Below are 26858 nucleotides of genomic sequence, written 5' to 3'. Positions count from 1 at the left end.
CTTCCTCCCCCCCCCCCCCCCCCCCCCCTCTCACATAAGGAGTTTGTGTGACATGATTGGGGATAATATATTGGTATGGACTGAGAATTGGTTAGCAGATAGAAAATCAAGCAGGTGGTGACTAGTGGGATCCCACATGGATCAGTGCTTGGGTCCCAGCTATTCTTTCTTTTTAAATTTAGCGTGCCCAATTATTTTTGGGTTGTGGGGGTGAAACCCTCGCAGACATTGGGAGAATGTGCAAACTCCACACGGACAATGACCCAGGGCCGGGATTGAACCCGGGTCCTCAACGTCGCAGTCCCAGTGCTAACCACTGCACCACATGCCGCACTCAGGCTCCAGCTATTCATAACATCAATCATTTGGATGAGGGAACCAAATGTAATATTTCAGATTTGCTGACGATGCAACACTTGGTGGGAATGTGAATGGTGAGGAGGATATTAAGAGGCATCAAGGTGATTTACAGACAAGTTGAGTGAGTGGGCAAATACATGTCAGATGCAGTAAAAGGTGTATAAATGTGAACTTATCCACTTCAGATGAAGAATGGCAGAGTATTATTTAAATGGTGATAGATTGGGAAATGTTTTTTTTTAATAAACAATTTTATTGAGGTAGTTTTTGGCTTTATAAACAGTTACAGACATCATCAGAAAGGAAGCAAAAAAGGCAAAAATGTGCAAACATCCACGTACTTTCAATACTTCCATCATAACATATTGCACAAGCCCGCTCCCCTCCCACCGGTACTACCCGCCATATTTTCCCTCCTACTCTACTCTACCCCCCCCCCCCCCCACCCCCCTGCTGACGCTCACTCTCCCGCAAAGAAGTCAATAAATGGTTGCCACCTCCGGGTGAACCCCTGCACAGATCCCCTCAAGGCGAACTTAATTTTTTCCATCCCCAGGAAACTCGACATGTCCGCAAGCCACCACTCAGTCTTCGGGGGCTTTGAGTCCCTCCACGCCAATAATATTCGTCGCCGGGCTATCAGGGAAGCAAAGGCCAACACATCGGCCTCTTTCTCCCCCTGGACGCCCGGGTCTTCCGAAATCCCAAAAATTGCCACCCCTGGACTCATCACCACCCTTGTTTTTAGCACCTGGGACATGACCCCCGCAAATCCCTCCCAGTACCCCCTCAGCTCAGGGCATGCCCAAAACATGTGAACATGGTTCGCTGGTCCTCCCGCGCACCTAGCGCATTTGTCCTCTATCCCGAAAAAGTTGCTCATCCGAGCCACCGTCATATGGGCCCGGTGAACGACCTTAAATTGGATCAGCCCGAGCATAGCACATGTCGCGGTCGAGTTTACCCTACTCAGGGCCTCTGCCCACAGCCCATCCTCCATTTCCCCACCTAGCTCCTCCTCCCATTTAAGTTTCAGTTCCTCTGTCTGGGACCCTTCCTCCCTCATGAGCACCTTATATATACCCGAGACTCTGCCCTCCCCTTCTTCCCTCCTAGAGACTATTCTGTCGAGGATCCCCATTGGCGGGAGGCGCGGGAAAGATGGGACCTGTCTATGAACAAAGTCCCGCAACTGTAGGTATCTAAAATCATTTCCCCTTACCAACCCAAATTTCTCCTCCAAGCTCCTCAAACTCGCGAAGCTCCCTTCCAGGAACATATCACCCACCCTTCCCGCCCCTGCTGATTGGGAAATGTTAACGTACAAAGCAACCTGGGTGTCTTTGTACACCAGTTACTGAAAGCAAACATGATGGTAGAGAAAGCAATTTGGAAAGCAAAATGGTTTTTCTACAGGTGTACAGGTCATTGGTGAGACCACAGCTGGAGTATTGTGTGACTAAAAAAGATATACGAGCACAGGGCTAAATCGCTGGCTTTGAAAGCAGACCAAGGCAGGCCAGCAGCATGGTTCAATTCCCGTACCAGCCTCCCTTAACAGGCGCTGGAATGTGGCGACTAGGGGCTTTTCGCAGTAACTTCATTTGAAGCCTACTCGTGACAATAAGCAATTTTCATTCATTTCATTTCATTTTCATAGAGGAAGATTAATGAAGGTTCACCACACTGTTTCCTGTGATGGCAGGATTGATGTATGAGCAGAGATTGGTTCAACTGGGCTTGTATTCACTGGAATTTAAAGGAATGAGAGGGAATCTAATTGGAATGTATAAAATCCTGACAGGCTGGACAGATTGGATGCAGAGATGTTGTTTCCTCTGGCTGGGGCGTCTAGAACATGGGGTGACAGTCTCGGGGTACAGGATAGGCCATTTAGGACTGAGGTGAGGAGAAACCTCTTCACTCAGCGGGCAATGAACCGGAGGAAGTTTCTACCATCAGAAGGCGAAGTTTACTGAATATATTTAAGAAGGAAATAGATTTCTAGACACTAAAGGCATCAAGGGGAATGGGGAGATGGTGCAAGTATGGTGTCAGCCATGACTTTGAATGGTGGAGCAGGCTCGAAGGGCTGAATAGCCTACTCCTAGTTTCTGTGTCGTTGTCCCCCCCCCCCCCCCCCCCCCCCCCCCTTCTTTCTGTCTCTCGCTCCTTCACTGAGCGGAGGAGTAACATCTTGCAGCATCTTAAACTTCACCATTTGTCTCACTGGCAGTTTGAATAGTGGCTTCAGCGGTCTCAATCTGGCTTGTGGAATGTGGGTTGGACAAGCCTGACCTAAACAGTTAACTCGGGTCTGTGCTCTTTTAATTACATGCACAAAGCTAACCAATTAATTCAGATTCTCCTCTTTAAATCTGATCTCAACATCAGAAATAGTTCTAATTGTCAGCTCTCGCAAAATTGTTCTAAATAGTGAGAACAAAGTCTCCCGTTGTCAGAGGCAGGTCCTCTGGTGAATGATGACTTGGCTACCTTGTACCAAAGCTGATTTTTGTAGCCTTGTTCCGGTCATAGGCACTTTCAGTAAATGGCTACCCCAGATTGATAAAAGTAAAACATTTGTATTAATATTGATTTTTTTTTTAAAATACGCATTGTTTGTGAAAATGAAATGAAATGAAAATCGCTTATTGTCACGCGTAGGCTTCAATGAAGTTACTGTGAAAAGCCCCTAGTCGCCACATTCCGGCGCCTGTCCGGGGAGGCTGGTACGGGAATCGAACCGTGCTGCTGGCCTGCTTGGTCTGCTTTAAAAGCCAGCGATTTAGCCCAGTGCGCAGTGGGTTAGCCCTGCTGCCTCATGGCGCCAAGGTCCCAGGTTCGATCCAGGCTCTGGGTCACTGTCCGTATGGAGTTTGCACATTCTCCCCGTGTTTGCGTGGGTTTCACCCCCACAACCCAAAGATGTGCAGGGTAGGTGGATTGGCCTCGATAAATTGCCCCTTAATTAGAAAAAATGAATTGGGTACTCTTAAAAAAAATTTTAAAATGCAGGAATTGAGTAAACATTTTAAGTTTGCACTTTCATCAAAATTTAGTCAAAATATTACTATCTTTTCTCTCCATATATTTTAGACTCTTTTGCTTACAGTATTTGCAACATTTTAACTTTATTCTGATACTTATTGCTATTATTAATTGCACGTTGCTGGTTTCTGATCAGTATTAAACTCATAAATTAACATGAACCTTTAAATTTGTTGCTCAAGTACGAGGTGTGGGAAATCCATTGCAATGTTAAATTATTGAGCTGAATTGCAGTTACAGTGTCTACTGAATTTGTACTTTTGAAGGATTCAGTAACTGATCTGTGCCACTTCCTTTTTTCACCGAACTTGTCCTCCTACAAATATTCAACCAATATAGTAAACAATTATTCTCTATAATGGAAATATTGAGAATGAGAGCTTTAATGTCAATTTATTCTTGAAATGTCCATAATTTTTTGTTAGTTATTGAAAAGTCTCTTTTTTGGGGGTGGCGCAGTGGTTAGCACTGCTGCCTCACGGCGCTGAGGACCCGGGTTACTGACCGTGTAGAGTTTGCACATTCTCCCTGTGGGTCACACCCCCACAACACAAAGATGCGCAGGGTAGGTGAATTGGCCACGCTAAATTGCCCCTTAATTGGAAAAAAATAATTGGGTACTTTAAATGTTTTAATAAATTTTCTTTTTAAGAGGCTGTTTACTAATCAGCCATAAGTATTGAGTTATACAACACACAAAGAGGCCCTTCTGCCCATCCTTTCAGCGCTAGCCATCTATTCTAATCCATTTTTCCAGCACTTGGCCTGTAGCCTTGGATGCAATGGCATTTTAAGTGTTCATCTAAATGCTTCGTAAAGGTTGAGGGTTCCCGCATCTCCCACTCTTTCAGACAGCGAGTTCCAGATTCCGACCACTCTCTGGGTGGAAAAGCTATTCCTCAAATCCCCTCTAAATCTCCGGCTCATTACCTTAAATCTATGCTCCCTGGTTATTGACCCCTCAACTAAGGAGAAAGATTTCTTCCTAGGTTTCTTCCTATCTACCCTATCTGTTACTCATAATTTTGTAACCCTCAATGTATCTTCCATTTCCTTTATTTTCCCTTGTCAAATCCTGTATTTCCCCCGACATCCAGGATCCTCTGGACTTTTTTGTTCCACTCTTTACAGGAACATAATGGCTTTGTACTCTCTCAATTTCCTTTTCGAATGGCCCCAAATGCTCGGATGTGGATTTTCCTACAAGTAGCTGCTCCCAGTCTACTTTGGCCACATCCTACTTAATAAGAGCCCATGGTGTTCAGGGTAATGTATTAGTATGGATAAAGGATTGGTTAATTGATGAGGTTGGAGAGTTGGAATGAGAGGTGTATTTTCTAGTGTAGTGCCACAGGGATCCAGGCTGGGGCCACAATTACTCACAATATATTAATGACTTGGAAGAGGGAAGTTAATGCACTTTTGCCAAGTTTGCAGATGACGCAAAAATAGGTGGGAAGGCAAGTGTATACAGAGGGATATAGACAGGTTAGGTGAGTGGGCAAAAACTTGGCAGATGGAATGTAAGAAAATGTGAAGATATGCACTGTGATTAGAATAATAATAATCTTTATTGTCACAAGTAGCCTTACATTAACACCGCAAAGGGGGTCCTTGCGCAAATGGAGTCGTGGTTTGCACTGTGTGTTATTTGCTTTTCCTTTTGTACAGTACTGTACAATGTCATTGTTTTATATGCCAAAAATACCTCAATAAAATTGTTTATTTTAAATAAAAAGAAGTAAGCCACTCGCCCATTGGGTCTGCTCTGCTATTCAACGAGATCATGGCTGAACTGATGTAATCCTCAACTCCACTGTCTCACCGTACCCCCATGAGCCTTGATTCCCTTACTGATTAAAAATCTTTCTTTCACAGCCTTGAACATTCTTAATGACCCAGCCTCTATAGTTCTCTGCGATAAAGAATTCCACCGATGCACTACTCTCTGAAAGAAGAAGGTCTTCCACATCTCTATCTTAAATGGGCGAGTCCTTACTCTTTGATTACGCCCTCTGGTCTTAGACTCCCACAAGAGGAAACATCCTTTTAGCATCTACCCTGTCAAGGCCCAAAGATTCACAGCGCCAGGGACCCGAGTTCGATTCCCGGCTTAGGTCACTGTCTGTGTGGAGTCTGCACGTTCTCCCCTTGTCTGCGTGGGTTTCCTCTGGGTGCTCCAGTTTCCTCCCTCAAGTCCCGAAAGATGTGCTTGTTAGGTAAATTGGACATTCTGAATTCTCCCTCTCTGCACCCGAACAGGTGCCGGAGTATGGCGACTAGGGGATTTTCACAGTAACTTCATTGCGGTGTTAATGTAAGGCTACATGTGACAATAACGATTATTATTATTCCAATGACAGTGCATATCTTCACATTTTCTTACATTCCATCTGCCAAGTTTTTGCCCACTCACCTAACCTGTCTATATCCCTCTGTATACACTTGCCTTCCCACCTATTTTTGTGTCATCTGCAAACTTGGCAAAAGTGCATTCACTTCCCTCTTCCAAGTCATTAATATATTGTGAGTAATTGTGGCCCCAACATGGGTCCCTGTGGCACTACACTAGTTACAGGTTGCCATCCTGAAAATGCAACTCTCATTCCAACTCTCCAACCTCATCAATTAACCAATCCTTTATCCATACTAATACACTACCCTGAACACCATGGGCTCTTATTAAGTAGGTTTTTGTGTGGTACCTTATCAAATGCTTTTTGTAAATCTTCTGATTTCCCTTCATCGATCCATGCTCATTACCAACCCAAAGAATTCTAATAAATTTGTCGGGCATGATTTCCTGTTCATGAATCCATGCCTGACTCTGCTTGATTATACTCTGCATTTCTAAATGTCCTGCTATCACATCCTTTCTGATGGACTCTAATCTTTTCCCAGTGACAGACGGTAAGCTAACTGGCCTATAGTTTCTTGTCTCCCTCCTTTTTTTGAATAAAGGTGTTACATTTGCAGTTTTCCAATCTTCTGGAACTTTTCCAGAATTTAAGGATTCTTGGATGATTACTACCTGTGTATCCACTATCTCTGACGCTACTTCCTTTAATATCCTGGGATGAAATCCATCATTAATTGGCCTTCAGCCCCATTAGTTTTTCCTAGTGATTGTTGTATTTATTTCCTCTTCTCCACTTCTGCCCCTTGATTATTTATTTTTGGAATGTATTAGTGTCTTCCACTGTGAAGGCTGATGCAAAGTATTTGTTTAACTCCTCTGCCATTTCCTGGTTCCCCATTATTATTTCCCCAGTCTCATTTTCTAAGGGGCTTATATTCACTTTGGCCTCTCTCTCCCTGTTTATATATTTAAATAAACTCTTGCTGTCTGTTTTCATATTATTTGTTAGTTTACCTTCATTGTTTATCTTTTCTTTATTTTTATTGGCTAATCTTTTGTTGGTTTTTAAAACTTTCTCAATGTGGCCCAAATATAAATAGTGATATTATTCTTCGTTTTTGTGCTTGATTGGTAACCTTCAAAAATATATGAACTATAAATTTGTGAGTAGCATGAGGTTGTCTCAGACTTGACCACTAATCACTCCTTTCACCAGCCAATTATATTGGCTGTTTTATGTTCCTTAGGTTCACCCCAGTACAGTTCTTCCATCTGCCGCCTTGGCTTTTACAGAAAAAACAGGATGAGTCAGCATGAGGTTTAGAAGCAATTTAGAGAAGGACAAATATGGAATCAAAAACATGCTAAAAGAAGCATTAATAGCAAGCTATAAAAAGAAGAATGGAAAACATATGAGCTAAACAAGAAAAATGCAGACAAAGGATAGAGGAAGAAAAATGCAGACAAAGGATAGAGGGAGAAATACACATTTCATTGCAGTATAAACTGTAGAAAGTTGAGGTGAAAGAAATATTTCCAAGATTTAAATCCAGAGCCAGTTTAAACGCATGTACATGCAATTGTTCAAGCAGGTAAGACAATGGAGGAAATGTTGTATTTTGAGTAGACAATTCAGACGGCAATGTTCGTCATTTGCAGTTTTGTAACTACAGCTATTTAGAGTTTGTGAACAGGAAACTGTGACACTTGGTATACGTTGACTCAAAGTGTGCAATTGTAACAAAAGTAGAACTGTCGACATTGGTCTGTGAAAATGTGCATCCATGCACACACAGTTAAATGCAGAAATCCAGTAGTTGCTGTTACTGATTCCCTGCTCCTCCACAGGTTCCATTGTTGAAGTCCCCAGGGAGGGCAATGTTTAGAAATTACTAAACTAATGAGAAATTCTCTTTTTACTCCGTAACAGCCCTGATAAAAATAGTGAAAAGTTATGCCTTGTGGCATAGCTAGGTTTTTAGCACGGTACTCAGCCAGAATTACTATTCTGGCCCAGGAAAATTAGTTTTATATTTGCCTATTGTCGGTTATTTCCATTACGATAATTCAATAGTTTTTAAAATATGATTCTTTTTTAAGTTTATAATATTACAGCCTCCAATGTGTATGTCCCAAACTTTATTTCATTTCCTGTAAAATTTATAAAACTTATGGATAATCAGTGTATTTCACGTCCTGGTGTCCTATCTGAAAATTATTTGAAGTGATTGCCTGCTTTTCCTGTCTCATAGCATCACTGCTGCCAGTCACCTAGCAAACACCATCGCTAACTCAAGTTCTGGGCCTATATGCTAATTTTAGTGTCAGTAATAAAACTTGTATGTGTGAGAAAATAGTTCTAATTCATACTTGCCTTCCATTTTCCTATATCTGTTTATTCCTTTATGCGTCATCCATCTAGCTAATTTATTCTTGAATGTTGACATAGTTTCTGCCTCAACAACTAGTCATTGAAGTGAATTCCACAGTCTCACAACTATCTGTGCCAAGAAGTCTTTCCTGTCTTCTGTTCTAAATATTTTTCATTTAATGTTTTATCTATCTATAACCCCAAGTTCTACAACCTAGATTGGAAACAAAGTACCCTGTCACGTTATTTCATGATTCTGAACACCAAACCATATTGTCATGTAATGTGTGTTGCTCTAAATGTCTTCATTTTTATCATTTTTTAATACCAAATGGATCCCTTTGGGTCAGTTGTTCCCTCCAGTTTCAATATCCTTTGCACAGTGTAGAGCCAATACTGTACTGCATACAGTGCTCCATATGAGGTTGCACTAGAATTTTATATAGGCTGACATTGCTTCTTGACTTTTATTTTATATCTCATGATAACACCCAGAAATCTATTTTCTTTTTTAATGGCCTTAACCCTAGATGCATCCTTTAATATCCTGTGGATGTGTATCCCCAAATCCCTGCTCGCCCATCATACCAAGCTCACGTACACTTTGGTAGTGATTATACTCTGAATGGATCATATCGCACTGACACTGAATTTCATCAGCTACATTTTGGCATGTTTTCCCATTTTATCAATCCTTTCATGTTTTTTCTTATTCTAAATAATTAACAGTGCCTTCTAATTTGAGATTGTCTGTGAATTTCAACACCATTCCCACTAAATCCATATCCAAATCATTGTCATAAAACTCATTGCCAGAAATACTATAGTCTTACAATGCCGTCAGTGCCAATTTATCTGTCTCCAGTACAGTACGAACGTTAATTGAAGTACTTAGCTAATTGCTCAGTAGACGCAACGCACGTTGTGCAGTAACCTGCATCATACTGGGAAAGTGATTGCATTCACTGTTTTGAGAACTGTTGTTGAGGATCCAATGTTAAAATGCTGATGCCTGGCTTAACTTTTATTTTAATTCAATGTTTATGGAGGTTTTCATTGTTCTTTCAGGCCAAATGTACCAGTAAACGAGGTAAGAATTTATACTTTTTTAAAAAATTATGATTATTGCAAAGTTGAGATGTGTGGGGAGAGAAGTGCAGAAAGCAAGAGAACATGTTGGGAAAACAAGCAGCCACTGATGGTTGAACAGAGAACAAGAAATTGGTTTGTGTCAGACAAGTGGAGAGTACACATAGGGATATGTGACTATATACAACTTTGGAACCTATACAATACCAATTTGCAGTTTTTTGTGTGTGTAGGTTGGCTACCTGATTGACTCCTAATATCCTATTTCAATGAGATTTAATATTTCAGGCTAATATGCAATGTGTATTTTTTGTTTGGTAAGGAAGAGTTTAACTTTCTGGAAAGATTTGTTAAAGACTACACTCGACTCACTTCAAGGATGTGATGTTTTCATTAATCCTGGGGGAGTGGAAACTTGAAACACAGTATCATAGATCAGTGCAAATTATTTGTTTATTGAGGTCTGTTAACTTAGAAGCCAATTACTCTGTCATATATTGACTATCGTAAATAATCAGAAGGGGGATTTTATGAACTTTTAAATAGAGAGTTTTAACTCCTTATCCTCAACTTCAAATTGTCTCATTATCTTTCCCCACCCTTACTTTGGTGATTTCCTTCAGCCATGTATTCCTAAATGCATCCTCTCTTCTTTATAGTTCTCATTCTGATATCCTTTGTCCACTACCTTGTAAAGTGCTTTGAAACATTCTGTTGAGTGTGAAGGGTACTACAGGAATGGAAAAGGGGTTAAACTCCATTGCTTCACATAGTCTTTCAATGCCATATAATCTGTTTAGATTTTTCAGAAAACACTAAGCCAGATTTTGAGAAATCTCATGGTTTGAGATGAACCCAGTCCAGATTTATTAGTTACTCTATTTCATAGTTATAGCTAATATAAACAACATCAATAGAGTCAGTTAAAGTGCAGGCATTAAACCTATAATGCAGCTCTAATTTTGATATAAATTGCTGCATCCAGTTTAGATATTTGAAGTTTTGAATGCTGTAAATTGTTCAATGCATTTGGGAGAAAAATAATATCCCAGCCCCTCAAGCCTGTTCTCTTGGGTCATGGCTTCATAGAACCAAACTGCAGTGTTTGCAGCAATGGCCACATAAATTAGGCGGTGAAAGGACAGTTGAGAAAATCTTGTATATAATAAAAGAATAATGTGATAATTTCTGCTGCAAGCCTTAAGGTGTTCTTTAATGTTTCAGATTTCTGTATTAGCAGAATGCTTCTTCAAAAATGAATATCGTCTCCCTTCAAAAGGAGGAGATGCTTGTACAAATAATACTGCAGAGTGCAACTCAAGTAAGTATGAAATGATTGAAACTGTTCATGTTGCCTTAAATGACATTTGTTCATTGAAGAACTGAAGCACTCCTTTGTTATTGAATATTGGCAGTAAGCAAATCGTGTTAAGCTTAAGAAAGCCTTGTTTTCAAAGTCAGATATTTAATGCTCACTGTTTTCTGTGCATTGTCAAGTTATGTAGTCCATTATCAAAACATGCTGCATTGGATCTTAATCGATAATAAAGGACCTGCAGAAGTCGCAATATTTCCCGTACCAGCCTCCCTGGACAGGCGCCGGAATGTGGCGGCTAGGGGCTTTTCACAGTAACTTCACTGAAGCCTACTCGTGACAATAAGCAATTTTCATTTCATTAATTTTTCATTTTCTAATTGAGGATAGGCAGTTTCACTGAGAGTTGATTTTTAAAAAGATTATTTTCCCCCCCTATTCTAACCTGTGTGATTGAAACTTGGTTGTGGTTGAAACTATCAGTTACATACTTCACAAAAATCATACTTGAAAATGAAATGAAAATCGCTTATTGTCACGAGTAGGCTTCAATGAAGTTACTGTGAAAAGCCCCTAGTCGCCACATTCCGCTGCCTGTCTGGGGAGGCTGATACGGGAATCGAACTGTGCTGCTGGCCTGCTTGGTCTGCTTTAAAAGCCAGCAATTTAGCCCAGTGAGCTAAATCAGCCCCTTCAGAGGCAGCTGAGATTTCAGCAGAAGTTTTGTTAATGATGTCCACTCTGGTACTGTATACCTTTAACATGAAAAGTTTAAAATATTATTTAACATTTATTTTTATGCTCTCGCTTTGCTTATTTTGTTTGTGATCGTGCTGAGCTTCCTTCCACACCACCTCATAATTGCTGATCGGCAGGCCTTCCTCAGTAATCGATAAGTACCTTTCATTGAGAAATTAATAGTGGTAGTGCTAGATTCTCATGTCAATAAAAGTATGACAATCTCTGTTGAGACCAATTTTTTTTTAAAATTGAACTTCCAGTTACGAGCTGAAAGAATGACGCATCTAAATTTCATGGTTTGAAACATGTACTGTAACAAATGACTAAAAGAATTGTTAACTAAAACTATATTTGTAAGCAATTTATACTTTAAACAACAGAGGCCAACCAAAAAAAACTAACTTCATAGGTATGCTTTGCACCATCGTAGACATTCAATTTTTCCAGAATCAATCCAAAATGATTCATAGCTCCTGAGGGTTTGTCCTTTTCTTTTCTCAACAAGTTAACCTGTGAGGTTGAGGTTTTCATTTCCCAGAGACTCTCCCTCAAGCCCAAACTAGGCATCTCTCCCAAGTCTCATTCCAACTTCCCACAAATTTGGTCTTTTCAATCAGAGCGTGAGCTTCCATCCACATTCCTGCACAACAAACCATAGAGACATTTTTGGCATCCAGCTGCTTCCTCTTTCATGGATCCAGCTAGCCTCAAAACACTGCCTTTGATATTTAGTAATATTCCAGCAAAGCTTGTTAGCTTCTCTTTATAATGGCTTCCTCTGCATCATTTCACATGGCAATGTGCAGCTTGAGATGATTGTTATCACTAAGGAGGTAGTGATCGGCAAGCTAATGGGGCTAGAGGTAGACAAGTCTCCTGGCTCTGATGGAATGCATTCCAGAGTGCTAAAAGAGATGGCATGGGAAATTGCAAATGCACTAGTGATAATTTATCAAAATTCATTAGACTCTGGGATGGTCCCGGCGGATTGGAAATTAGCAAACGTGACACTACTGTTTAAAAAAGGAGGTAGGCAGAAAGTGGGTAATTATAGGCCAGGGAGCTTAACTTCGGTAGTAGGGAAGATGCTGGAATCTATCATCAAAGAAGAAATAGCGAGGCATCTGCATGGAAATTGTCCCATTGGGCAGACGCAGCATGGGTTCATAAAGGACAGGTCGTGCCTAACTAATTTAGTGGAATTTTTTGAGGACATTACCAGAGCGGTAGATAACGGGGAACCAATGGATGTGGTATATCTGGATTTCCAGAAAGCCTTTGAAAAGGTGCCATGCAAAAGGTCGCTGCATAATATAAAAATGCGTGGCAATAAGGGTAAAGTAGTAGCATGGATAGAGGATTGGTTAATTCATAGAAAGCAGAGTGGGGATTAATGGGTGTTTCTCTGGTTGGCAGTCAGTAGCTAGTGGTGTCCTTCAGGGATCAGTGTTGGGCCCACAATTGTTCACAATTTACATCGATGATTTAGAGTTGGGGACGAAGGGCAATGTGTCCAAGTTTGCAGACGACACTAAGATGAGTGGTAAAGCAAAAAGTGCAGAGGATACCGGAAGTCTGCGGAGGGATTTGGATAGGTTAAGTGAATGGGCTAGGGTCTGGCAGATGGAATACAATGTTGACAAATGTGAGGTTATCCATTTTGGTAGGAATAACAGCAAAAGGGATTATTATTTAAATGACAAAATATTAAAACATGCTGCTGTGCAGAGAAACCTGGGTGTGCTAGTGCATGAGTCGCAAAAAGTTGGTTTACAGGTGCAACAGGTGATTAAGAAGGCGAATGGAATTTTGTCCTTCATTGCTAGAATTTTGTCCTTCATTGCTAGGGAGGTTATGCTGCAATTGTATAAGGTGTTAGTGAGGCCACCTGGAGTATTGTGTTCAGTTTTGGTCTCCTTACCTGAGAAAGGACGTACTGGCGCTGGAGGGTGTGCAGAGGAAATTCACTAGGTTAATCCCAGAGCTGAAGGGGTTGGATTACGAGGAGAGGTGGAGTAGACTGGGACTGTACTTGTTGGAATTTAGAAGGATGCGGGGGGATCTTATAGAAACATATAAAATTTTGAAGAGAATAGATAGGATAGATGCGGGCAGGTTTTTTCCACTGGTGGGTGAAAGCAGAACTAGGGGGCATAGCCTCAAAATAAGGGGAAGTAGATTTAGGACTGAGTTTAGGTGGAACTTCTTCACCCAAATGGTTGTGAATCTATGGAATTCCTTGCCCAGTGAAGCAGTTGAGGCTCCTTCATTAAATGTTTTTAAGATAAAGATAGTTTTTTGAAGAATAAAGGAATTAAGGGTTATGGTGTTCGGGCTGGAAAGTGGAGCTGAGTCCACAAAAGATCAGCCATGATCTCATCGAATGGCGGAGCAGGCTCGAGGGGCCATATGGTCTACTCCTGCTCCTAGTTCTTATGTTCTTATCACATGGGCCTTGTATCAAGGTACAAAGCCAAATAGTTATCCTTGAGAAGCTAAATCTATCATCTTGGATCTGAATGGACAGTTCTCCAACTGTTTACAACCCAACATTCTCAACACTTCACCTTCCACATTGAAACAGCTACCATTGTCTCTGAGCATAAATACCCTGCTTTTTCTGCCCATTAAACAGTTTTCCTTTAACCTCTAACAATCAAACCACCCTGGCTTACTGCCAGGCAGACTCCAGCATTTACCTTGTTGACTTAAATTTAAATGCGCAGTCCCAAAACATGATAGTATTTATAAACCTTGTGTTTGTAACAAATGTATGCAGGGATATTGCATTACAATAAATATTATATAATAGTCTTTGAGAGGAATTCAAGTGGGTGTTAAAGATGCTTCTCGTGCAAAGAGACAAAGCAAATTCTGGTATTCATATTGAAACTTTCACAACTTTAGAACATGTGACGTGAGATTGCACTATTTAAAGTGTGTGAATACACTTGGGGAACTATCAAAATGTGTGCCTTATGCTTGAGATAGGTAACTTTGCAAACTTTGTTATCACATTCTACTATTTTATGAATGTGGATGGATTAGTTGCAATGTTTCTACTGAAATGGAATATTGAAGCGAGTCAGCATTCTTGTTTTTAATAATAACCTTTATTAATGTCACAAGTAGACTTACATTAACACTGCATTTCTCTGGTTGCCTGCTAATTTGCTGTATTGCTGCACAAGTACACCTGCATCCTCAGTTATTGCATGATTCATGACATGGGCAGACTAGCTATGCAAGGGAAAAGTAATTCAAAAAAGAGACATGCCTAAAATTTGAGTATTTACATGTATTTTTAGTATTGGGGAAGGTGGGGCAAAGGACAAATAATAGGAATAATTATACGTATTAAACAACAGGCCATGGTAGGCAAGCTGCGCTTAAGTCTTCAATAGTGCCACTCTAACAATACTACTAGCAGATGCAGAAGAATGCTGAAGGAAATGGTTTGCTGTCTCGTTGTGAATGATGAATGGCTGCTGTTCTGTGTTGTTAGGATTAGGAACTTGATGAAGTAGGAGGGGGAGGGAAGAATTTTGACCTGTGCCCCAACGTTGCGGAGTTGCATTGGATCATTATTGTTCACTGCACTAGTCCTACGTAAATTTTAGCTGCTCTTTATTTTAAAACCAGTTGCCATCATAATCATATGGCAATCCTATTTTGTAACTTGAAATGAAAATCGCTTATTGTCGCAAGTAGGCTTCAATGAAGTTACTGTGAGAAGCCCCTAGTCGCCACATTCCGGCGAAGCTGGTGGCCTGCTTGGTCTGCTTTAAAAGCCAGCGATTTAGCCTAGTGAGCTAAACCAGCCCCTTAACTTAATTTATGTTTCAGACTTTAGGTGTTTAAGTTTATAGGTAAATTCTGTTGCTCGGTGTGCTTTTACTTAATTGCTCTGTTTTAATAATCTTTGCTCTAGAGTCGCCAGGTATCTTTCTGATACCACCACAAGGTTCAAAGCCAAGTGCTGATCAATAACTCAATACACCAGTTAGTAAGTTTCAAATCAAAACACAATTATTATACACACAGTCAATCACTACTCGTGCATAAAACTCTACTTACTAGACTGTCGCTATAACTAAAGGCCTATACTTAGCTTTCAAATGGCCCACCAGGTCAGAGGAACAATGTCCTTTGTTCGGTTCTGAGGCTGTAGGTTTCAAGCTGGTATGGAATAGTAGCTAGGAGCGCCTATCTCGTAGCGTGCGTTGACTGGATACTTACTTGGTTGGTGCAGCTGCTAGGCAGGTGTCTCCTTGTTGAGAGTCACGGTCAAGAGTGCTTTGAGAGCTGCCAAGAGAGCCTGATAAGAGCTGTTAGGCGGGTCTCTCCTCACTGAGAGCCAAGGCCAAGAGAGCGAACTGAACTTGGGGACTCTATAGTCCCGTGGGGTTTCGCGCCCTTTTGGGCGGTACCCGGACTTGGTCCCAATTAATTGGACCAAGTCCCAATCGTTTCAATCGATTTCTCCAATACTGGAGCTGTTCCCTGATCGCTGGGCGGTTCCTATGTGTCCGTTGGCCTTCCTTTGTCCTGGCTCCCGCTGGTGCCGGGGAGTCTGGTTTGGTCCCGATTGCTTCAATGTTTCTAATTGTTTTTGGGGATTGCTCATTAGTATGTAGATGGCTACTGGTTTCGGTTCTGTCTGGGTTCTGCAAGTCTTAATACACAGGAAACCTTGCACCTGCTTGTTTTCTTGTGGCTGGCTAATTTTCCCTGTATTCTTTGCGGGCATCTATTTTGGAATCGGGAAGTGGCCACCCCAGATGGCTACAATTCATATGCCAATAAAATTACTCCAGCTCTTTAAATGGTTTCTATAAATTTATCTATGGGCCTTTCATGCCAATAGTAATTTCAATTACATTTCTAGCTTTATTTCTGGTGTCTTTTGAACTTTCTGCTGCAAATTGTATCCCACTTAGTTGTCATTTGCCACCCTCCAACAACACATTAACAAAATATAAAGCACTGATTAATCAAATGCTGCCAACTGTACAAATAGGAAAAGCTCCCATTGATTTAGTTCTGCGTTGATCCCAACATTCCTGGATACTATAAAACATTACCATCATACATGTTTTTTGCACTTTGTATTTACAGATTAACTAATTAAAATAATCTAGATTGGTGGTGCGACATACAAATTAGGAGCAGGAGTAGGTCACCTGGCCCCTCGAGCCTATGCTACCATTCAGTAAGATCATGGCTGCTCTTACTGCAACATCAACTCCATATTCCTGCCCACCCCGATTACCTTTCATCCTCTTATCTAGAATCTGTCTATCTCTACCTAAAATCTGTCTATCTCTACCTAAAAAAATTCTAAGACAGTTTCCACCACCTTTTGAGGAACGGTTCCACAGACCTACGACCCGCCGAGAACATTTCTGCTTACCCCTGTCTCTTAAATGGGTGACCCCTTATTTTTAAATAGTGACCACCCCCAGTTCTAGATTATTCCACAAGAGGAAGCATCCTTTCTACATCCACCCTACCAAGATTTATAGAGAAATACAGCACAGAACAGGCCCTTCGGCCCACGATGTTGCGCCGAACTTTTGTCCTAGGTTAATCATAGAATTATGGACAATTTGTCATGGCCAATCCACCCAACCTGCACATCTTTGGACTGTGGGAGGAAACCGGAGTACCCGGAGGAAACCCACGCAGTCACGGGGAGGATGTGCAGACTCCACACAGACAGTGACCCAAGTCGAAATCGAACTTGGGACCCTGGAGCTGTGAAGCAATTGTGCTATCCACAATGCTACCGTGCTGCCCTTAAGAAGTTAACCTACACTCCCTTATTCTACCCTAATCCAAGTACCTATCCAATAGCCGCTTGAAGGTCCATAAATTTTCCGACTCAACTACTACCACGGGCAGTGCATTCCATGCCCCCACTACTCTCTGGGTAAAGAACCTACCTCTGACATCCCCTCTATATCTTCCACCATTTATCTTAAATTTATGTCCCCTTGTAATGGTGTGTTCCACCCGGGGAAAAAGTCTCTGACTGTCTACTCTATCTATTCCCCTGATCATCTTATAAACCTCTATCAAGTCGCCCCTCATCCTTCTCCGTTCTAATGAGAAAAGGCCTAGCACCCTCAATCTTTCCTCGTATGACCTACTCTCCATTCCAGGCAACATCCTGGTAAATCTCCTTTGCACCTTTTCCAAAGCTTCCACATCCTTCCTAAAATGAGGTGACCAGAACTGCACACAGTACTCCAAATGTGGCCTGACCAAGGTTTTGTACAGCTGCATCATCACCTCACGGCTCTTAAATTCAATCCCTCTGCTAATGAACGCTAGCACACCATAGGCCTTCTTCACAGCTCTATCCACTTGAGTGGCAACTTTCAAAGAACAATGAACATAGACCCCAAGATCTCTCTGCTCCTCCACATTGCCAAGAACCCTACCATTAACCCTGTATTCCGCATTCAGATTTGTCCTTCCAAAATGGACAACCTCACACTTGTCAGGGTTAAACTCCATCTGCCACTTCTCAGCCCAGCTCTGCATTCTATCTATGTCTCTTTGAAGCCGACAACAGCCCTCCTCACTATCCACAACTCCACCAATCAAGAGGAAGCATCCTTTCTACATCCACCCTACCAAGATCCTTCAGGGTCTTGTATGTTGCAATCAAGTCACATCTTACTCTTATAAACTCCAATGGATACAAGCTTAGCCTGTTCAACCTTTCCTTACAAGACAACCCACCCAATCCAGGTATTAGTTTAGTAAACCTTCTCTGAACTGCTTCCAGTGCATTTGCATTGTTCCTTAAATAAGGAGACCAATACTGTAAACAATACTTGCGTGTGCTTTCACCAATGCCCTTTATAACTGAAGCATAATCTCCCCTCGCAATAAACAATAAGACTATTAGCTTTCCAAATTACGTGCTGCACACCTGCAGATTACCCTTTTACGAATCATACACTAGGGCACCCAAATCCCTCTGCATCTCAGAGCTTTGCAATCTCTCACTATTCAAATAACAAGATTTATTATTATTCCTGCCAAAATTGAAAATTTCACATTTTCCCACATTATACTCCATTTGTCAAATCTTTTTCCACTCCCTTAACTTTTCTATACCTTCTGTAGCCTCCTTACGTCCTCATCACAACCTACTTTCCTACCCATTTTTGTGTCATCAGCAAATTTAGCAGCCATTCCTTTGATCCCTTCATCCAATCTATTTATATAAATTGTAAAACATGGAGGCCCCAAGTCTGGCTCCTGTGGCACACTACTCTTTACACCTCGCAAACCAGACAATGACCCATTTATGCATTCTCGGTTTGCTGTTAGCTAGTTAATCTTCTATTCATGCCAATATGTTGCCCTGTCCACCGTGAGCTTTTATTTTCCACTATAACATTCAATGTGGCACTTTATCAATTGCCTCCATGAAATCTAAGTACAGTATACCCACCGGTTCCCCATTATCCACAGCACATATTATTTCTTCAAAGCGCTCCAATAAGTTGGTCAACATGGTTTTCCCTCTCGTAAAGCAATGTTGACTCTGCCTGATTACCTTAAATTCATCTATGTGCCCCGCTATAATGTCTGAAAGACCACCTAACATTTTTATTATAACAGATTTTAAGCTAACCAGCATGTAATTTCCTACTTTATGTCTCCCTCCCTTTCTGAATAAAGGTTTGCTGTTTTCCAGTTTAATGGAACCTTCCTCTAATCTAGGGAATTTTGGAAAATCTAAACAAGCGCACCAACTATCTCACACTCTACAACGAGTTCCATCAGGACCCGGGGACTTGTCAGCCCGCAGCTCCAACAGTTTGCTTAATACCACTTCCCTGCCGATTATGTACACACTTGCTTGAGTACATATGTGAAGAAACTGTACCGTATGCGATTTCACACACCATTTTTTAAATCTTGTGACTTAATGTTATCAGACTTTAGCCCAAAATAGGAGGCAATGTAAAAATTCCCGTTGAATTATAATCAGTTTTTTAATCCGGTATTTTTCAATATTACCAAATCTCTATTTATCAAGAGTCTCATATAAGGAGATGTGCCATATTGGTATGTGCCATATGCTGCAGTGCTTAAATGCATTAGTTCGTACTCTAGTGCAATTTATATGCAGCAGATGTTAAATAGATTTTAAATTGATGTCTGTAATCTAGCACCTAAATATCAATGCGTTGCTGTTTCTTGATGATATTTGTTTGGTGTCTTCAGACAATGGATGTTGCTGGTCCGATATGATGATTCCAGCCTTTTAAAATAGATGAGAATTTATCTGGTTCTTTTGTCTCCTTTTATACTATTTCAAGATAATTAATTGCTCACATTTCGATTTGTTTGTTCTACATATTACTTTACTATTTAGAATTTTGAACATTTACTTTCTTTGAAAACTAGTAGTTATTATGTTTACTATTACAAAAGAATATTTTCTTCATAATTTGTTACATAATAATTTTCACTACTTCGGTACATAGAACATAGAACAGCACAGAACAGGCCCTTCGGCCCTCGATGTTGTGCCGAGCAATGATCACCCTACTCAAACCCACGTGTCCACCCTATACCCATAACCCAACAATCCCCCCATTAACCTTACACTACGGGCAATTTAGCATGGCCAATCCACCTAACCCGCACAGCTTTGGACTGTGGGAGGAAACCGGAGCACCCGGAGGAAACCCACGCACACACGGGGAGGACGTGCAGACTCCACACAGACAGTGACCCAGCCGGGAATCGAACCTGGGACCCTGGAGCTGTGAAGCATTTATGCTAACCACCGTGCTACCATTCATGTGACAATGAATCAAATTAAATTATCCTTTGACATTCTTCATGCATATTTTGTTTTAATATTCCAGTATTAAAAGTTGCATCAGCCTTTTCTGCCCTATACAAGATATCCTGCACTGTTGCACAATTTTCAAAGCAGAATCATGTTATTGCCACTTCCTGCATGCAAGGAGAACTTCATTCTTGGGCAAATCAATGGGCGAGGGTGAGTGGGCAAATCAATGGCAAATGCAGTATAATTTCTTAAGTGTGAGGTTATTCACTTTGGAAGCAAAAACAGGAAGGCAGATTACTACCTGAATGGTTGTAAATTGGGAGAGGGGAGTGTGCAGCGGGACCTGGGTGTGCTTGTGCACCAGTCGCTGAAGGTAAGCATGCAGGTGCAGCAGGTGGTAAAGAAGGCTAATGGTATGTTGGCCTTCATTTCGAGAGGTTTGGAGTATAGAAGCAGGGATATGTTGCTGCAATTATACAGGGCCTTAGTGAGGCCACACTTGGAGTATTGTATGCAGTTTTGGGCTCCTTCTCTGAGGAACGATGTTCTTGCTCTCAAGGGAGTGCAGCGAAGGTTTACCAGACTGATTCCAGGAATGGCGGGACTGTCATATGAGGAGAGATTGACTAGGTTGGGATTGTCCTCGCTGGAGTTCAGAAGAATGAGGGGAGATCTCATAGAGACTTATAAAATTTTAACGGGACTAGACAGGGTAGATGCAAGTAAGATGTTACCAATGATGGGTGTGTCCAGAACCAGGGGTCACATACTGAGGATTTAGGGTGAACCATTTCGGACAGATATAAGGAGACATTTCCTTACAGAGAGTGGTAAGCCTGTGGAATTCATTACCACAGGAAGTAGTTTATGCCTAAAACATTGAATATATTTAACAGGCGGCTAGATATAGCATTTTGGGAGAATGGGATCAAAGGCTGTGGGGAGAAAGCAGGATTAGGCTATTGAGTTGGATGATCAGCCATGATCATGATGAGTGGCAGAGCGGGCTCGAAGGACCAAAAGGCCTTATCCTGCTCCTATCTTCTATGTATCTATGTATTGCAAACTTTCTTATAAGTGGGGGGAAACGGTGCAAGCCTGATTTTGGAAGGCATGTTTTCTGGAAATGGATTTTCTGAAAATGTATTGATTTCAAGTAAGAATACAGAATGGGTTACATCAACCCTTGAGATACTGGCGCCCTTAAACAAATCTCCTTTTTGCAGGGATAAGTTCCATAAAGTTGGCTGCACATTGTTGATTTGTCTGCTTAGCTTTCTTCCCCCTCTTCATCACCACTAATTAGAATTAATCATGGCCTGTAGGAAAGAAATAGGATTTCGAACTTGTATCATGCTGACCACAGAACCCTGTCCTGTCTGCCAGCTGATGTTTGAAATCCGCTCAAGACACATGCGCCATGTGTCTGCCCACTTTGTTACTTGTCCTTCTGGAGACTCTCATCATAGTTTCATGACATCTGTAAATGATGAAATTATGCCCTGGAGACGCAACACCAGATCATTGATGTATATCAAAAAGAAGAGTGGTCCTAATGCTGACCCCTAGGGAACGGTATACATTTATCCAGTCTGAAAAACAACTGCTCATTATTACTCTGTGCTCTCTATCCTTCAGTCAATTTTATGTCCATGCTGCCACTATCCTTTTCATCACATGGGCTTTAAATTTAACATTTATCTTGATTTTCTATAAAGTGCACACAGTAGCCACAATTTTTAAAAAATAAATCTTTATAAAACAAACTGAGGAAAGTGAGGTATGTCACGTTTTCAAACAATATGTATTCTGACACTAAACATTGAATTCTGTTTATCAAATCATTTTTAAAATATAAATTTGGAGTCCCCAATTCTTCTTTTCCAATTAGGGGGCAATTTAGCGTGGCCAGTCCACCTACCCTGCACATCTTTGGGTTGTGAGGGTGAGACCCACACAGACACGGAGAATGTGCAAACCCCACACGGACAGTGACCCGGGGCATGGATCGAACTCGGGTCCTCTGTCCCACGAGGCACCAGTGATAACCACTGCACCACCATGCTGCCCTGTTTATCAAATCATGAGTAACATTTGTAGGTTCTTGTTTGCTGAATCATATGTCACTTGTTTGTTTTCACTTTCAACAAGTTAGTTTAATAGCAACTGCAGGTCACTCACCTATTAGCAAACCATCAGATCAGCGGAGATCCCTTTAACTACACAATAAAATCAGTAACCAAACAGGAAAGCATTTCTTTACATTCATATGTGGCTCAAGTGATTTGTTAAAAATCAGTTGTTTTTTTAAAAAATGTGAATGGCACATAGTGAACTTGAGTCTAGTGTGCCAAAAATGTAATGTGAAAGAATGGGACAATACCAATAAAAATGTTTGATTTTAGACTGTTTGCTGATCCAAGGAAATTACAAGATATTTTAAGCTTTCAACTTATAGCACTTAAACAAAGCCAAGTGTCGCAGCAATAAATTCAGGTTAAATATGACGATTAAATTTATTTTTTTAATATTGCATGATTGAAACAATTTTACTTTCAAAATTTCAGCATTTCATTGCAGTTATAATCTTCATTGTTTTTAAATGTTCTTTCCTTTCCAGTAAATAGTAGTCTAAACTGTACCACCTTTCTGGCACATAGAGTTGCAAAGTTTGCACAGCTTTTAGTGGAACAAGTAGTGAGAAATTAAAGACTAGAAAGAGACAAATGCAGGTGTCTGCTAATCCTAATTTACTACAGAAAACCTCATTCTTTGTGCACTTGTTAATTTTAAACATCAAGTTGGATTTTTATTTCTTAGTGTCAGAACAAATATTTTGGTGTTTTCAATAAGCAAAAACAGGAAGAGCTGTCATTTGTAGAGACCTTTTTTTAGTCACTGGTTATTTAAAATGATAAGTGCTGATCTTGTAATGCTAACTGAACAGAACTCACATTTTATTATTCCATTCAAGGTTCATAAAGTATGGTAAAATTTCTGGTTTCATCTAATTAATTATAGGTTTTTAGTGAGTCCGATTCACTGTGAATAGTTAATTATCAGTAAGTGTACATCAACCTTGGTGATCATGTGACTACCTGTCTGTTCCTGAATGGATAATGTATAAAAATCCATTAAAATTTAATGTCACTTATGTCTGCTTACTGAGTGGAACAGAGCCAGGATTGGCAGATGGGATTTCACTCAGCAGTGGAGATCCAAAGTCGAAGCATATCAATTTTTAAAGGGCTCTGCAGCAAATATCTTAAATTGCTCATGAAAAGTATATTCCTCTGCTCTGTTATTAGGTTTTACAGACCAGCCTCTTGGAAAATGTGATGATGCATCATTGGAAGTCACGGAGGGCAGAAAAAAATACTGTATTGATTCTGTACAGATTGCATTAATGGTGGATAAAAGCTCTGAGGGAGAGTCTGCAATGTGTGATGCTGAATCATTGCTGGAGGGACAAGTAAAAGCAGCAAGAGCAAAGGGAACGATACACTTTGATGTTGAGACAGAACATTTGTATTCTGAAAACACTGTAACAGATGAAGTCTGCTTTCAGCTACATGCCACAACGCCTTGCCAGGACATGCTAACTGCTGCAAAAACAATTGAGACAGAGGGTTTCTCTGATGAGACAGAAGTTGTTCTGAACACTGCTCCGTTATTTCATGCAGAGGAATCTAAAAACCTACATGATTTGAAGTTTGCTGGCAAAACTGAGGAAAATGTGCAAACACATTTGTCGGAATGTAATAAAACTATCCAATTCATTACAGATGGCCAAGCTGTGTCCAAACAAAGCAATCATGCATTTCAAAAAGAAGTTGAAGTTGATTCCAATGATTGTGTAAAGGAGGCCATGTCTAGACAGAATACAGGTCATTCAGAAGCAAGTATGAGGATAGACAACCAAGCAACAGAGCAAAACCAGACAGATCTTTTGAATGAAATAAATGGATATGAACAGATGTCAGATAATGTAGATTCAAAAGTGGAGGAAGAAATTCCATGCAGTGTAAAGTTTAATGAGAGACAAATATCAAACGAAGTTTCTGAAAAACCGGAGGAAGATGAGAATGTTGAAGCACTCTACAGCTCTATACAGGACGTTATCTCATCCAGTCAGAAGAATGATACTGATGAGTTATCAATGCAGTTGAATGATAGTTCACTTTCCTTGGATGAACTTGCAAAAAAGATACAGATAGAAGAGGTAATGTTTATTTTGAACTATTCACAACATCATGTTTTTTACTTTTGATCAGATTATATATGGTAACGACATTTTTTTCCATTATTTGCACCCAAGCTCAAAATCAAAACACAAATGGAGTGTGTTTCCGTGACCGGTTTACTTCTACCTTTCTCCTTCTGTTAAGATGCAGATGAGAAAAATTATGTCCATTTTTATTTGTAATTCTAAACTGCTTACTTTGGTTTGCAATCTTTTTAATCCTACTAACTTCTACAGTATTCCAACGCTAATATATTCCCCATACTCTGTCATTCTGAAGTGCAGCTCGCATTGGTTACAGCAAACTGCTGCCAGTCTAGGAAAAGCAGTTACATCAAATGATTAATATGCAATAGAAAAAGTGACTTGAAATATAAAACTGAATTTGCGCTCATTGAAAAATGTGTAGTCACTTTTTAATATGTCACATTTAAAGAATATGAAATCAAGCCCCACTTTGAGAATGAGAAGCACCAATACATTATAAAAAATATTGTATAATCAAGATTTAAAAGAACAAAAAGCGAACTAGACGAAGTAGTTGTGATTAACAGCGCAAAGCTTGTGTTTCAAAAGTTGATCAAAGGAAGCAAGATCTTGGCCAGTTGATTAGTTGTATATAAATCTCTTTGTGAAACTATTTTTTTTAATGACTGAATATTGCATCAGTGGCTACAAAAAGGTAGACTGTGCAGTCATTGCAGTAAACAGTTTATTAGTGGTTGAGGAGAAACACTACTTTGGAGCATCTTTTTTTAAAATTACAGGTGCATTGACAAAGCTGCCAGGGCACTTGACGTAAAACATAAGAAGCAGGAATGGGCCATATGGCTCATAAGCCTCCAACCCATCCCTTAATTCATTTCGTGTCCAAATATCTATTGATCTCAGCCTTGAATATACTCTCTAGTTTGAGCATCCACAGATCTCTGGGCCAGGAAGCACTAAAGATTCACAAACATCTGAGCAAATAAATTTCTCCTAATTTTTGTCTCAAATGGCTGTCCCCTTATCGTGAGTCTATTTCCCCAAGTTCCAGACTTTACCATGCCAATATCTATTCTGTAAAGCCCCATCTATCTGTTCTTGTAAATACCTCAATCCCTCATAGGATAACCTTCTCATCCCAGGAATTGTGGTGGTGAGCCTTTGTGCACCCCTCCCCCCTAAGGTAAGTCCCTCCTCCACCAGCCCCCAAAGGTAAGTATGTCCTTCATAAGGTCCAGTGACCAAAACTGTCCAGAGTACTCATCTCTTTGGGAGTTCAGGAAAAACATGATTTTTCAAAAGGAAGTTTAGAAATCTCTAATCACTATTGGAGAAATACAGAATAGACCTTCATTAGTAAAAGTAGAAAATTTTACATTTCGAAAAGTTTTACTTTTAAAAGAAATCTTACATCTTTATGTAAAATTCTTTAATGGTGGTTCGTTAGGCAATTTGCTACACTTTGTGGACACCATCTCCCATCAAGTATGAAACTAGCAGCAGCACAACAGACCTTGGCCCACACCAAACTTATCCAGCAGATTGTAAGGGAGCAATGTAGAGAGTAATGTCACACTGACCTACACTATTATTGGCTTTAGGTGATACCAAGTGTCAAGAATGATTGAATTGGGCTGAAGTTTTGAATATCTTTCTTTTCATTTAAGTTGCTTGTGTGTACCAACTTTCCCATTGTTGCCACCTTACCAGTTAATAGCATTGAGAAAAGGGATGTGCTTTTGACTGGAGGCACGAGCAGATTTATGGGATTCTGTCACACTGAAGATTTTAAGTATGCCCATCTTCAGGTCAAAATCCTTGAAAAGCTGCATTCATTGTTTTCAGTGTTTGTATAGAGAGGGGTTTTTAAAAATCCAGTGTTCCTGGTCTTCCTATTCTGCTGGATAGTGTCTAAGTCAAAGTCAGATTAGGGCAGAATTATATTTGGATGTGATGCACAGTATGGACGATTAACCAACACAGTGTGGTGAGGAGATGAATAGTCTCTTGGGAAAAATACCTGGAGGCTGCTGACATCTGTGGAACTGTCCCAGAGTGGGGTTTGTCCAAAGAAAATGAGAAAGTTGGGATGAGTGGAGGGAATTAATGCATAAATTTGGCAGTGAGTGATGAAAATCTCACAGGAAAAAGTACATTATTACAAACTGTAAACTACCTGTTTAACATTGTTCCAAAAGCTTCAGTGAAAGCAGATTGTAAAATCAACAGATGGTTGGTGGGGGTAAAAGAAACACTTTGAAGAACAAAGAAAAGTACAGCACAGGAACAGGCCCTTCAGCCCTCCAAGCCTGTGCCGATCATGATGCCCTAACTAAAAACGAAATCTTATGCGCTTACTTGGTCTGTATTTCTCGATTTCCTCCCTATTCATGTACCCGTCCAGATGTCTCTTAAATGTTTCTAATGTGCCTGCTTCCACCAAATCTTCTGACAGCACGCTCCAGGCACCCACCACTCTGTGTGAAAAACGTACCCCACACATCTCCCTTAAAC

General features: G+C 40.5%; 1 protein-coding gene across 4 annotated transcripts in view; it reads left to right on the top strand.

The window, feature by feature from the left end:
• The window catches only part of cnsta (consortin, connexin sorting protein a), a 98631-nt gene that overhangs the window by 60359 nt on the left and 11414 nt on the right, over window positions 1–26858 (top strand). For all 4 annotated transcript variants that reach the window (XM_038815436.1, XM_038815450.1, XM_038815457.1 and 1 more), the window contains 3 exons: window positions 9210–9231; window positions 10455–10551; window positions 23422–24335. In XM_038815436.1, coding sequence (XP_038671364.1) covers window positions 9210–9231; window positions 10455–10551; window positions 23422–24335 — 1033 coding nt within the window. The remainder of the gene's footprint in view (window positions 1–9209; window positions 9232–10454; window positions 10552–23421; window positions 24336–26858) is intronic.

This window comes from Scyliorhinus canicula, chromosome 1 (assembly GCF_902713615.1).
Source record: "Scyliorhinus canicula chromosome 1, sScyCan1.1, whole genome shotgun sequence".
Classification (NCBI taxonomy): Eukaryota; Metazoa; Chordata; class Chondrichthyes; order Carcharhiniformes; family Scyliorhinidae; genus Scyliorhinus; species Scyliorhinus canicula.
This window is presented reverse-complemented; position numbering and strand designations above follow the sequence as displayed.